Source organism: Tachypleus tridentatus, chromosome 4 (genome assembly GCF_004210375.1).
Source record: "Tachypleus tridentatus isolate NWPU-2018 chromosome 4, ASM421037v1, whole genome shotgun sequence".
NCBI lineage: Eukaryota > Metazoa > Arthropoda > Merostomata > Xiphosura > Limulidae > Tachypleus > Tachypleus tridentatus.
This window is the reverse complement of record NC_134828.1, coordinates 62,759,177-62,774,246: the sequence shown is the minus strand read 5'-3', so window position 1 is coordinate 62,774,246 and position 15,070 is coordinate 62,759,177. Positions and strand designations below refer to the sequence as shown.

Below are 15,070 nucleotides of genomic sequence, written 5' to 3'. Positions count from 1 at the left end.
ATATTAAATAACTTATGTCTCTCCGAGTGATCCTGTAGTGATGAAAAGGGAATAAAAAATTTTATTTTAAATATGAAAAAAAAAGTTCTGTACGGAACGGATCTCTTTTATAAACATATTAAAAAGTGAGCTTTTATAATTAACACGCCCACTTATGTTAATGTTCACATTCTTTGTTACCGCTACGATATGCACGCATTCGACACTGAATTTGTAATCGAAATAATCGTTTCAACAATTGTTTGGCATTGGATGATAAGAAAGTCAGATTTTGCTATCAGCTCAAATGCTTCAAGGGACGTACAATAACTATTTCACTTTTCATATCTGAAATGCTTCAAGGGACGTACAATAACTATTTCACTTTTCATCTCTGGCCACTGTTGAGTGAGACATTTTCTTCATAACTAGTGCCATAATTTTAACTCAAGGATTACTTGCCGTTATTTTTTCTCAGACTTGAAGGTTCACCTGGTAAGTTTGAAAACGTATAAGAAAATGTTTCTTGTGTTGTTGGGTTGTTTTTGTTCTATTTCAATCGTTAGCACTAATCTATATATGGTAACTGCGACTGGCTGTGTTTAATTAAGGGCGTTATTATACAATGGTTTACCGGCACTATCCAATGCAAGAAAGGAAATCTGAATTTCAGTGTTATAAGCCTGAATGTCATTAATGAGATATTGAAGAGCACAATGATTTGTTTGTCTGTTATTAAGCACAAAAACTATGGGCTATCTGTGCTGTGCCTTCGGTGAATATTTAAGTTCTCAGACTTAGGTTAAGCCACTAGAGAGCGACAACAGTAAAAAGTAAATAAATGAATCCGTTACTCGTAATTTAGCTTTATTATTTTTATAACTAATTGGTGTTAAGATAATATATTTTATATTCTACTTCACCTTTCAATCTCATTCTTTATAATATTTATATGAATAAGTAGAAAAACTCGAAGTTGATAAAATAAAGAAATTAGCTTTTTGGAATATAGTTCCAGTAGCTCTCCCTAACTGACAGGCTTGTTTGTTTCTGGCTAAAAAAAAAATGTTTATTTGAAACGTCACAAAAGAAATAAACCAACCATACTTTTAAATGTGATTTATCTCTGATTGTATAATAAAATAAAAACAACTTTAAAAATATTAAACATAATTATAATTCTATTCTGCAATATTGATAATCAATGACGTTAAAAATGTAGAAGTGATCGAACATGATCCGATAGGCTATAAAACAGGAAAGTAAGAAATAGTGTTGAAGATACAGGGTGAACGTTTTCCCCAAATAAGGATTTTTTATTTCGACAGAATTGGACCAATAACTTCGGTTGAAGCAGAACATGATTTAATATATCTGCATATTCATAACTCTGTATTTGTGTTTATTCTGTACTCTATTCTTATTAAGTTTAACTTTTATCTCTATCTTTCTCACTTTATACATACATATCCTGAATGAGTTCAAAAGTAACTACCCAGTTATTTCGTTTGGGGGACAATTTTAATTTCCCGTTTCTTAATATGAAACAAAAGTGTTAGGTTGGTTTCAATTGTCTTTGTAATATTTTTGGTTAGAACTAAGCGTATAATACCAATTGTATAGTAGCTTTTTTTCCATCCTGTATATATGGAAGTCACTGTACATACTCTGCGTTCGTATTTTGAATATTGTTTGTTTGTTTTTGTATTTCGCACAAAGCTACTCGAGGGCTATCTGTGCTAACCGTCCCTAATTTAGCAGTGTAAGACTAGAGGGAAGGCAGCTAGTCATCACCACCCACCGCCAACTCTTGGGCTACTCTTTTACCAACGAATAGTGTAATTGGCCGTCACGTTATAACGCCCCAACGGCTGGGAGGGCGAGCATGTTTGGCGCGACGGGGATGCGAACCCGCGACCCTCAGATTACGAGTCGCACGCCTTAACCCACTTGGCCATGCCGGGCCCTTAACCCACTTAGCCATGCCGGGCCCCGTATTTGGACTTTTCCTACTCTATATACAGTAACTTTACACATAAAGAATAATTACTTTCAAGAATGAAAGTCACGTGCTTGATTATTATTTTAAAATCAACATATTTTGCCAGCATGTTTTACTGATACGTATACCTATTTTAAATATGAAGAAAATACTTATATATTACGAATTAAGTTTACATAAATATACACAGAGAAAACCTGAAAAACTTCCTGCGATACACAACTATAAAAGGGAGCATAAAAATGACGAATCGTTTTATCGTTTTACACACATTTTGATGATAAAGTTCAATGTAATTAATATGAAAGATTCCTTACTTTTTCTGCTTCTCTCTAAAGGTAAAAAGCAAACAGTAATCATGGATCTCCAAGACAATAAAGAACTTTCATTATCCGTCCAGTCTAAAAGGAAGAAACGTGAAACATTCATACGACAAAATCTTTTGACACTATTGACATTCCTAGCAGTGATAATAGGGATCAGTATTGGCTTTGGTCTTCGAGAGGCGAAAACGTGGACTAAAAGAGAAGTGATGTATGTATACTTCCCTGGTGAGCTATTTCTCCGTATTTTACGTTGTCTCACTCTTCCCTTGATTATGTCCAGCCTAATATCCTCTGTGGGAAATCTTGACACAAAACTGTCCGGTAAAATTGGACTTCGAGCCATTTGTTACTACCTGATTACCACTGTGTTGGCGATCATCTTAGGTATAGTTTTGGTTGTTTCAATTCGTCCTGGCGCTGGTAACTTTGATGATAAGGAATTAGTAGAGAAGAGCGCACGAGAGTCCACAACTGCTGACGCCTTGATGGATATAGTCAGGTAAGTATATGTGTGGAATTAGGTGAAAGCTGAAATGTTATCTCTCACAAAACGAACGAGAAAGAGTGACATGATAATTAAATAGATGATTTTAGTTTATATTTTGTTATTAATCACAAAACACGCAATGGACTATCTATACTTTCGCATATCCACCGCGAAGGATCAAACATCGGATTTTGGCGTTGTAATCCCCAAAGCTTAATATTGAGCCAACGAGGTCAAACGACCTTATAAAATGTTTCATAAAGCAAATGTACAATTTAAACATAATTTAACATATGTATATACATATTTAGAACACAATTTAATAAAAGTAAAAAGCACCCCACTAGTACAGCGGTATGTCTTCGGATTTACAACGCTAAAATCAGGGATTCGATTCCCATCGGTGGGCTCAGCAGATAGCCCGTTGTGACTTTGCTATAAGAAAACACACTCACAATAAAAGTAAGATTAGCAGTCCAATCAATTTAGAAATATTTTAAAGCTCGAATTTCAAATTATAGAATATTTTAAATATTATAATTTTCATCTTGCAAATGTTAACGTAATATGTACATTGAGATAGATACTAGAATTTATATGTGTATATATATTTTCCCTGATGGGTTTTTTTGTTTGTGATAAAGCTCAAAGCCACACAATGGGTTATCCCATCACAGGTATAGAAACCAGGTTTCTGGCGTTGTAAGTCTCAAGACATACCGCTGTGCTACTGAGGGTCCCCTGATGTTTGTTGTTTTTTAATTTTATGCAAAGTATAAGATTAAATGGAAGGCAGCTAGTCATCACCGCCCACCGCCAACTCTTGGGCTACTATTTTACCAACGAATAGTGGGATTGGGTGTCACAATATAATGCCCCCATAGCTAAAAGGGTGAGCATGTTTGGTGTGACGGGGATCCGAACTCTCACATTACGAATGGAGTGCCTTAACCACTTTGCCATGCCGGACCTCTCTATGAAGGGCCGGGCCCGGCATGGCCAAGCGTGTTAAGGCGTGCGACTCGTAATCTGAGGGTCGCGGGTTCGCATCCCCGTCGCGCCAAACATGCTCGCCATTTCAGCCGTGGGGGCGTTATAATGTTATGGTCAATCCCACTATTCATTGATAAAAGAGTAGCCCAAGAGTTGGTGGTGGGTGGTGATGACTAGCTGCCTTCCCTGTAGTCTTACGCTGCTAAATTAGGACGGCTAGCACAGACAGCCCTCGAGTAGCTTTGTGCGAAATTCAAAAACAAACAAACAAACTATGAAGGGCCATAGATAATTTTACGAGCGCATAATCCATTGTCTACTTTTGCGTTAAGACAACAGCAATGTATATACATATCTGTGAAGCTAAGGTTACGTGGTTCACATCTCGTTACCACTCAAAAACGAAAATCACGTTCTACATTTTGGGGCTTTGAGTGCATTATAAAAGAGACAGTCAAATCCCATTACTCAATCTTTCAAAAGTTGTCTAAGAGTTGGCAGTGGTTGATATTGACTAGATGTCTTTCCTTTAGTAATTACAGCTCTATAATTAGGGACGACTGGTGCAGCTAGCCCTCATATAACATCATGCAAGATCCTATGAAATCAATAGAACTTATGCCACAGTCAATAACTTGCAATAAATCCACTACATTCTCGAAATGAAAATATATATTCGCATTTTACGACTTGTAAGACGCTACATCGTGGAAAACGCACTCTAATTTTAGAAAGGCAATTCTAATAAAAATATTTTGACCCAGCAACCAGCACCTTGCCACACCCTTGACTTTTTTTCAAACTACTGAGTAAATACAGTTAATTACTTCATATCATTCAAAGTATATGGACAACACTAGTTGAATTGAATGTTTTATGCTATTGAAAATACTTGTAATTGGTAAGTAATGAGATTACGATCTGTATGAGAGGCCATTTTGAGTAGACTCTAAGCTTTTCTCTTGCCTTAACCATTCACTTTTGTCTTGGAAGACGCGTGGGGATTTTCCAAGATATATTTTAAAGAAAAACGAGGGTCTTGCAAGGCATAAATTACGGTATATCATACTCAAAAACAACTAATTCAGTTTCAATAAAACTGATACACTCCAATTACGCCGATGTGATCATATCCATCTTCATTTCTCTATCTAGAGTAACATAATTAAAACAAATATATTACACATTGATTTCGACCAATGAAGTCATTATCATGATTTATCTCTTGTCGTTTCCACTACATCATAAACGTAGAGGTTGTTATTTAAAAAAGGATCAATGAAAGAAGTTTATTTTCTTTAAGCGCAATGGGCTATCTGACCTTTTCTCACTGTGAGTATTGAAACCACATTTATGGTATTAAAAACCCTCAGAAAATGGTCTGCAAAAAATATAAATGCACATATCACCAAAAGTAAGTGGAAACTCAAGATTTTTTACGACAATCTTGGTTAGTTTAAAACACAATAAATAGATTAACAAAATATTTTATCTACAGTTGCTTTTACGTTAAGAAGCTAAGCATATTTGAGACTATGATTTGTAAGTTGTTGTTTTTTAATCCTGCCCAATAAGAAACAATGCTAACAACAAAGCTACTGGATCATTACCTAACGTAACACAAACTCTTACCGTGCACTTTCCTTCAAAGATAAGTACGCATATACATGTTTACTTAAAGATAATGATACAGTACCAACAGTGTCACGCTGTAAAGTACCATTATTTATCATTATACACACATACATAGGCATCCTGCAACTAATTACATAAAATATGATACATAAACATGGGGACATCTCAGAAATATTACATCATTTTCCAGAGTAATGATAAGAATCTTTGCTTGCTTTACTTATTTTAAAACCTTCAAGCACTTTATAAGAAAACGGTGGGAATTCTGTTGAAATTCAGTCCATTGCCCTTCAACATTTTCAGTACAGTGTTCACCAGCAACTAAGTTTTCGTCAGACATATTTGTGAATCACAAATGTAAACGCATGGGTGCGTGTGCGCACAGAAAAATAAACATATATCTGTTTGTTTTGGAGGGGTAAACACAATTTTGGAAAGTTTGATAAACTTGTACAAAACACATCTGCTATGGGTAGGAGGGGAAATACATTGAAGAAAAACGCTTGTATTTTAACACTTTTAAAATAAATTTAATTAATTTTGTTTCGAAAATATCTTGCAGTTATTTCAAACTCCTGTGTTGTATGTTATTTTGAAGAGCTACAAAGTAATTTTGTGATAGTATTATGAATTTTCTGACTCGATTTTTATAAATATATACATATTACATAGATAACTTACGTTCGTGCTTTTGTGAATAATTACTTTGACGTATACACAATAAAACCTACGAATTAAAATTGTGAGATGATTAGGGTGCTAGACTTGCAATATAATGGTCATGGGTTCAAATTCCCGTCCCAACATGCTCCCGCTTTTCATTCGTGAGGTTTTACAATGTTGCGGTCAATCCCAGTATTCATAGATAAAAGAGTACCCCAAGAATTGGTGGTGATGACTAACTGCCTTTCCTCTAGTCTTACACTGCTAAATTAGGGACGACTAGCGCAGATAGCTCATGTATAGCATTGCGCAAAATTCACAATAAACAAACTTTGTGCGCGTACAATTCGTTCTTGTATGAAAAAAAGCAAATTAAAAAAACAAACACACAACGAACACCAATAATATGTGTTTAGAAGAAGCTTATAGAGTTTTATAATATTTTCACAGTATAGCAGAAGTTTATTTTAAATAAATTTTCAAGACTAAACACTATGTGGTAGAGTTTCTCTTCGGGCGCCTCCCACCAGCAGAGCGTTATGTCTGTGGGCTTACAACGCTTAAAATCGGGTTCTGATACCGATGGTGGGCAGAGTACAGCTAAACATTTTGTAGTTTTGTGCTTAATTACAAACAACGACTTTTGTATGTGTGCAAGTGATTCACCAATAGAAGGAACACGTGTGTTTATGTGTGTTTTTTCCAGCCTTTACAGTAATAATTTATAACTGAAGAGCTGTATATGATGTGTACAGTCAGTTTAATTAATATTTTATTTTTTACTTCATTTTAGAAACTTGTTTCCTCCAAATCTGTTTCAAGCAACTATAGAACAGGTAACTTTGTTGTGCTCGTTGAACATACGGGATTCACAAAACTATGATATACTTCTGATAAAATGCGTAAAAATTATAGATTAAACCGGCTTTAACATCAAAAGCAAATTAATGATTTAGTATATCTAAATAGGGAGTTTGGAAAGAAACAAATATGTTTTTTTTTTATAAATAAATTTGTTGGTTAATATAAATATATCAAATGTGATGTTATTGTAGCGAGGTTCTGCATCTCTTATGTTAATTGAAGATAAACCACGTCTGAATGAAAAAAAAGTTTCGGTTTTGTTATATAGTAATAGATAAATAAACTTCTTAAATTCTTTCTTACAGCACAAAAGAAATGTTTTTATTTGTATAAATAAATAGGATTAATATCATTTTAGTTTTATTGACAGAAAGAAAAATATATTAGCAAAAAAAAAGGTTTACGTTGATTAATTCTAGAAGCGAGATGTTTACTTGTTAAAAAAGTAATAAATCTTTATTTCTTTCAGTTAGTAAGTCGTGTAATTGTTGTTTTTATCTATAAAACAAACTTTTTTTAACAAAATAAAATATTTAGCATTTCCACATTGTAGAAAACAAATAATATATTTAATGAACCAGACACCATTGCTCATCAATCAACAGGACAGTGACATTTTTGTTCCTGTATCAGTACATTAAAATATTTATTTTAGAATAGGCAGAAATAACTTGTAGGTTTGCAGATGGAATACATATTTGTTTGTTTTGTTTAATAGACTCAGAATAAAATATGCTGTTTAGTTTGTTAGTTATCTGTTTATATGTAAACACAGAATGATAATGTGTTTTACTGCAAGAGCAAATGTCAACATTTCAGTAAACATACTACGAATACTAAATTTTTTATTAGTTCTCGTTGACAGGATCTGCAGTAAAACGTATTAAGCTCAAGACCGGTTGTTCTAATACAGTTTCTGATAAACTATTCAAGAATATTTTCATGACTATGTATTTCTTTTCTAGTATAAGACAGTAATTACCCATCCAGAATCAAGTGAAAACGATACCTTTAGGGAAAACGTGACTGAAGGCAGGTATTATAGTGTCTAACGTTCCATTTTAAAATAACTTTGTTCACCGTAGGCGGTTACAAATAGCTCATTCTTATGTAACAGTAACTAACCTCCATATTTTGCTTTCACCTTTAACTCTTGATGAAACCCGTCGTATCCAAAATCTAATAAGGTATCAACTAAAATTAAATTGGTTCATTCATTCATTCTCAGCTTCATAATAACATGAGTATTTGTGTTACTGATTTTTATATAAAATTACTTTTTACAGTATCATTCTCATATTTTAAATTACTTTATTTGAGTTTTTAAGTTTGAAAAAATGAACGAGTTATTAGAAGAAAATTCATCTCAACATGTAACAATTTTGTATTCACGATGTCTTCAATGTCGTTAGTCATCATTTATATACAGAAGCAACTTTAAACTCACTAGGATTATATCTGTTGTTGTTGATTTTAGTTTTACATTTACACACACACACACATATATATATATTTTCATTTATGAGTTTTGATCTTTAAAAAGTTTCCAAAGATGAGTGGGACATCAGCGGAGAATTTATATCGTCAACCAATATTCTCGGTCTGGTAGTATTTTCATTGGTTTTGGGTGTCACTCTTGCCAATATGAAAGATAAAGGAAAACCTTTGTTGGACGTGGTTACCAGTCTTAGTGAAGCTATGATGCTTATCACAGCTAAGGTTGTTTGGTGAGTCTTCAGTAACTCATATTTTTGGGAGAAATCATAACTTATCACATATAATTGTTTGGTTTGTTTCGATTGTTGGGTAAAGCTACACGATGGCTATCTGCGCTATCCGATCCTAATTTAAAAGTGGAAGACTAGAGGGTAGACAGTTAGTCATCACCACCCACCGCCAACTCTTGGGCTACTCTTTTATCAACGAATAGTAGGATAGACCATAACACTATGACGTCCCACTGCTGAAAGGGCGAACATGTTTGGTGAGACTGAGATTCGGATCCACGAACCATCTAACCATCTTTTAATGCCGGACTCGATATATATAAAGATGATTATCAGGGTGTAAAAAGCGAAGAGGCAAACCTCTCTCAACAAAAACATCTGCCCACAGTGCCCTCCCTCTCTCCAAGTAAAAACTAACTGGAAAGAGCATTTTTCCTCAAGAATCTCAAGTTTTACCTCTTTTTACCAATCTTTTATGAGAAAAAAAAATGCTATTGTTCCTTAAGAAGCACGTGTGTCTGAATTTCACAGGATTTATAGTTACCATATTGGTGAGATCTATATTTCTGAGGGTCACAACCAGTTAAAAAAACAGTATCTTCTAGCTTCAAGCATGTAGGAAGTACAATATAAATTTTTTTATTATTATTCACTTTTGGTTTGTTTTGAATTTCGCGCAAAGCTATAAGAGAGCTATTTGCGCTTGCCGTCTCTAATTTAACAGTGTAAGCAGTGTCATCACCACCTACCGCCAATTCTTGTACTATTCTTTTCCCAACGAATAGCAAGATTGATCGTCACATTATAACGCCATACACCTGAGCATGTTTGTTACGACGGAGATTCGAACCCGCGACCCTCAGATTAGGAGTCGATCGCCGTAACCACCTGGTCATGCCGGTCCCAAGTCGCCTTGAAGCACCAATTAAAAGTGGTTATAATCTGAGAGTCGTGGGTTCAATCCCCCTCGCACCACACATGCTCGCGTTTTCAGCCGTGGGGGTGTTATAATGTGATAGTCAATCCAGCTATTTGTTGGTAAAAGAATAGCCCAAGAGTATTAATTGGTGCTTCAAGGCGACTAGGGCCTGGTATGGCCAAGTGGTTAAGGCGCTCGTCTAGTAGTTTATGGTTGCAGGTTCGAATCTCCGTCGCACCAAACATGCTTGCCCTTTCAGCCGTGTGGACGTTATATTGTTAGGTCAATCCCACTATTCGTTGGTAAAAGAGCAGCCCAAGAGTTGGTGGTGATGACTAGCTACCTTCCCTCTTGTCTTACACTTCTAAATTAGGGACGGCTAGCGCAGATTGCACTCCTATCGCTTTGCGCGAATTTCAAAAACAAACAAACAAGGCGACTTTTCATGATAACTGTATATTATTTTTTCTCTTGACTATCAATGAAAATTCTACGTAATTCACGTGGTAAAGTGTTATTCTTCTTATTGTTTTGATTTATTTATTTTTTTACTTTTCATAAATGTCTATAAGAAGTTATTGAAGTTTAAACTTTCTAATAATGAATTGATCTTATTTACTGGTAAACAAAATACCCATTCCGATTTATATAAGATCAATAGTTTCTATTATTTACAAATACAGAATCACGTGACATTAAAAGTATTTATGTTTAAAGATAAGAAATATTACTACAACGGCCATTCTTATAATATATACTTAAACTTACTCTGTTACATTTATTTTAGGTTTACTCCCATAGGTGTACTATTTCTAATTGCCGCCAAACTAATAGAAATGGAAGATTTGTCAGCTGTTGCTGGTCAGCTCGGTTTGTTTACTCTCACTATATTGACAGGATTTTTAATCCACAGTGTCATAATCTTGCCAGCAGTCTATTCTATAATCACGAAGACATGGCCTTTTACCTTCATTTATAACATGAGTCAATCTTTGATTACGGCCTTTGGAACAGCTTCAAGGTGATAATTAACGTTGATTTCAAGATTACTTTATCACTCACTACATCTCTAACCACATGACATATAATGTTACCATAAACCTTTTTTTTTTTTTTGAAATAATTTACTGAAATAAAGTTATTTTAAAACGAAACGACCAATCTGTCTTTGGAATGTGAATAATAAATTTTTAACTGAATATGTTAGATCAGAGTCATTCAAAAATTAAATAAATTTTATTGTTGTAAAAATATTTTTGAATTATAAATATAACAATTTACAGCTAAATCTATCGAATAAGTATCGTTTAGAAATGGAATAAATATTAGTGTTTCTAAGTGAATTTTTTGAAATAATGTATTGAAATATAAATTATCAATTACGTTTCTTTCGAATTATGTTAAACATAAGTTTTAATGAAATTTATTGTTAGAATTCATGTTGAATATTAGTAATGTTCTTTCTGAACTGAATTTATCGGGTAAGTGTCTAGGAAATTATTAATAATTTATAATAATAGCAAACTAATTACGCAGATCAGAATTAAAAATGATCTTGGTAAATGAGGTAAATCATTTAATATACCTGTAAATAATATCGTAAAATTAAAAGGTATAATAATTAGAATGCATTGATTCATTATCAATATCATTATCATCTTGTTGTTATCGGTAATTTCGATGAATGATTCTGTATTCATTCATTCTTTGGAACAATTTCTGGTATAAAGTATTATATATGTAAGTAATAATGTACAAATAATACAATAGATTGATAATTATATTTCCAAAACAACTTTTTTTTTTTTTAATTTTCAGCTCAGCAACACTGCCAGTAACTATATCGTGTTTAGAACAGAAGAACAAGGTGGATGCTAGAATATCCAGGTTTTGTCTACCTATCGGAGCGACTATTAACATGGATGGAACAGCTTTGTACGAAGCTGTAGCAGCTATTTTTGTGGCCCAGTTTCGAAATGTTTCCCTTACTGCTGGGAAAATTATTGCTATTAGGTGAGTACTAACCTAACACTCAAATAAAAGTGACATAAAATATTGTATGAATTCATCATGGGAACAATCGTGTTTCTTTTTCGGTTCGTCTCTTGACTAACTACAGTGTAATCCTGCATTGTGAAACGAGCAAAGTACATGTTTCAAATTTATAAAATTATGTATAATCATGTATGGAAACCATCTCCTCTGTCTAGTTGTAATAACATTTATGAATGAAGAATAAATTTTACAAATGTGACATTCTTTCAACATTTTAGCATTACTTCTACAGCAGCCAGTATTGGAGCCGCTGGTATTCCTCAAGCTGCTCTTGTTACCATGGTGCTAGTGCTAAATGTCGTTGGTTTGCCACCAGAGGACGCCACTCTGGTTTTTGTATTGGATTGGTTTATGTAAGTAAATGTTTACCTTAATCGTAAAACAAAACACAAAACACAAAACAACAAATAACTTAATACCTCTTAAATGTTCGTACGGAAGTGTTGTCTAATTTAAAAAGTTTAAATGTTTATTAATTAAACTTCTTTCTTGTATACTGTTACAGAGACCGCTTTCGAACAGCAGTGAATGTCTTAGGCGATGCGTTTGGAGCTGGAATAGTGGCACATCTCAGCTCGAAAGAACTTCAAGTAATAGATATATAAGGAGAATCAGCATTATATAAAGATAATTATTTGGACTATAAGGTCTGTTTCTAAAGACTTATTGTTAATTATTATTAAAGTTTGTCAGCCGAAATAATTTTGTCTTATATATTTTTTATTTACAAAAGAAACGGCTCAGCATGGCCAAGCGCGTTAAGGCGTGCGACTCGTAATCTGAGGGTAGCGGGTTCGCATCCCCGTCGCGTCAAACATGCTCGCCCTTTCAGCTGTGGAGGCATTATAATGTGACGGTCAATCCCACTATTCGTTGGTAAAAGAGTAACCCAAGAGTTGGCGGTGGGTGGTGATGACTAGCTGCCTTCCCTCTAGTCTTACACTGCTAAATTAGGGACGGCTGGCACAGATAGCCCTCGAGTGGTTTTGTGCGAAATTCAAAAACAAACAAAAGAAACAACACGTTTCTTCATAAATATTTTAAAGACATACGTAACTTTAGCATTTTTGTTTACAAAAGCATCAGTGTGTTTTATTTGTTTACTTTTAAACTTTTTATACAGCATTTTTCAACTTGTAGTAACTGTGAAATGTGTGTGTGTCTTTTTAACAAGCCTATGTCTTCAGTAAACGCATCATAATTTCTTTAAATGCTATTGGTAAATATTTTTACTAATTGGTCAATCAAAATTTTAGAATTTTGAAAAACAATCTACCGTAAGTTTTAGTTTACATATTCAGTGAACTGAAATTTCCGCATGTACAAATTCTTATTTTTGTTTTCATAAGCTATAGAGGAATATTATTGTAATGTAATATTACATTATAATTCAGAGAATTGGAGTTAGTGTCAAGTTTTGTATTTTATTGTTTGCTTGTTTTGTTGTTAAAAACGAAGCTACACATTGGGCTGTCTATGCTCCGCCAACAGTGTGTATCTGAACTTGATTTTTAGACTTTTAAGCCCTCAGACCTGTCACTGCAGCACAAAGTGTACAAAAACTCTTCATCTTAAGTAAATATCAGCCTCTTAAGTCAAACCTAGGTAGATTATTTTACTGGTTTTCATCGAGGGACTGACAATTATGTGGTTGAAAAGGATTACTTTGATTACAGTTTGTTAGGTCATCCTTCCCATGGAAAGAACTGTTGATTTCTAGATGTGGTTGAAAGTTTGTAAACATTTAGTACATGAACTTTTTTCAAGTTTAAATATTTTCTTATTACATATCTTTACTTTTCTTTGTCCAACATGATTTAAGTATATTTATATATGTGTGTTGTTTTTTTATGGGGGGGGGGTATCAGGGAGTTTTCTTTAAGAATTATTTCTTCATTTTGTGTATGGAGATTTGCTTTATGTTGGCTTGAAATATTTGTTGAATCTATGGAGAATATTGAAGCCTCTTTTCTGTGAAATATTACGTCCCTTGGCTTTACATCTTTTAACATTTTCATTATACGAATTTTCTTTCTTGAAGAAAGCTGTTATATGAATACTCTACTCATAAATTTACTACTAACACCATTGCACTCCAATGATAGCGGAATCACAGGCTAGGTGGTTAGGGCGCTCAACTGACAATCTGATGATCGCAGATTCCGATCTCCTTCATAAGAAACATGCTCGCCCTTTCAGCCGTGAAGGCGTTATTAAGTCACGGTGAAGCCCACTATTTATTGGTAAAAGAATAGCCCAAGAGTTGGCGGTGGGTGGTAATGACTATCCGCTTTTCCTCTAATCTGTTAAATTAGGGACAGCAGAGCTACAGATATCCGTCGTGTGGCTTTGCGCGAAATTCAAACAACAAACAAATACATATAAAAAATGCCACTGGTATCAGTGGAGCCTTCATTCCTACAATAATTTGGTTGTTAAAGTCTTTCCTAAAACTATTTATTAATATTTTTGTAACTGAACGATGTTCTTCCTCATCAGTGTTATATGAAGGTCAGCCATTGCCTGTAGTTTTAAGCTTATTTTAATGTTGTGTGCCCTCATTTTAGGACAACTATCGCATATATGGCTACAATTTTAACAAATTTACAAATCACATAAACTTTATTACACTTAAAAATAATTACTTGACAGAAATCGATTCTTTACCTTGATATATTTTCATTTGTTGGTAAAAATCTGCTGTTAGACGCTTGTAATTTTGTACCATGTCTTAATTACATTTTCTACACGTTGAATGCTCTTTGTATCCGATCGACAGTAGACAGAAAGCATGTGGGTGAAACATTTATTTTAGAAATGTAATACTTGTTTAAAAATTTTTTTTTCGTTTCTGTCAGCAACCATTTGTAACTTTAAATTTTACGAAATTCATCAAACAGACAAGCCGTTATCGCGTGAGTGGATCACGCTTTCATGACATTAAATACACATAAAATATCAACAAAGTGTGTCCGTGTCTGAGGAAGAGCGTAAGACTTTCAAATGTGGTCCTTGAAAGTAATGGAATAGTTTTGGAATTTCTCTAACGAATACAAGTATAAACAATGGATTCGTAAGTAAATGTGATATCCAAATTATTATGTTGTGTTGGCTGTGACATTTACAATGGTGAACTTTTTTCCAACTGAAAAATTATCTTGCTGTTGTTTCATGGATTGCTTATCTTCAAATGTTTATTAAAAACATTAATTTCACAATAACTTTAGTTAATGTTTTTTCTACCAATATTCTCTGCGTAACTAAACGTTGCATGGTACATATCTCTGAAACATCACATATGTACGAGAATTGTGGAAAAACAACAACATTTACATCAAACATATTTACTAACTTATGAATCATCGCTTGTTAATTAATACTTCCCTCAGAGAAACTAATCTACTGAGTTTTAGCGATGTA

General features: G+C 33.8%; 1 protein-coding gene across 3 annotated transcripts; it reads left to right on the top strand.

Moving 5' to 3' along the window:
• The first annotated feature begins 282 nt into the window (after nt 1-282).
• On the top strand, nt 283-12,352 carry LOC143249268 (excitatory amino acid transporter 1-like). 3 transcript variants are annotated; one of them, XM_076498802.1, is made up of 9 exons: nt 284-474; nt 2,320-2,806; nt 6,879-6,921; nt 7,915-7,981; nt 8,493-8,676; nt 10,383-10,616; nt 11,414-11,608; nt 11,869-12,003; nt 12,156-12,352. In XM_076498802.1, exons 2-9 carry the CDS (start codon nt 2,340-2,342, stop codon nt 12,253-12,255), a joined length of 1,425 nt encoding a protein of 474 aa, XP_076354917.1. In that variant the 5' UTR covers nt 284-474; nt 2,320-2,339; the 3' UTR covers nt 12,256-12,352. The 3 variants fall into 3 exon arrangements, with proteins under 3 accessions (XP_076354918.1, XP_076354919.1, XP_076354917.1); XM_076498803.1 differs by lacking the exon at nt 11,869-12,003 and having other exon boundaries at nt 283-474; XM_076498804.1 differs by lacking the exon at nt 8,493-8,676 and having other exon boundaries at nt 283-474; nt 7,915-7,985.
• Nucleotides 12,353-15,070: the final 2,718 nt, after the last annotated feature.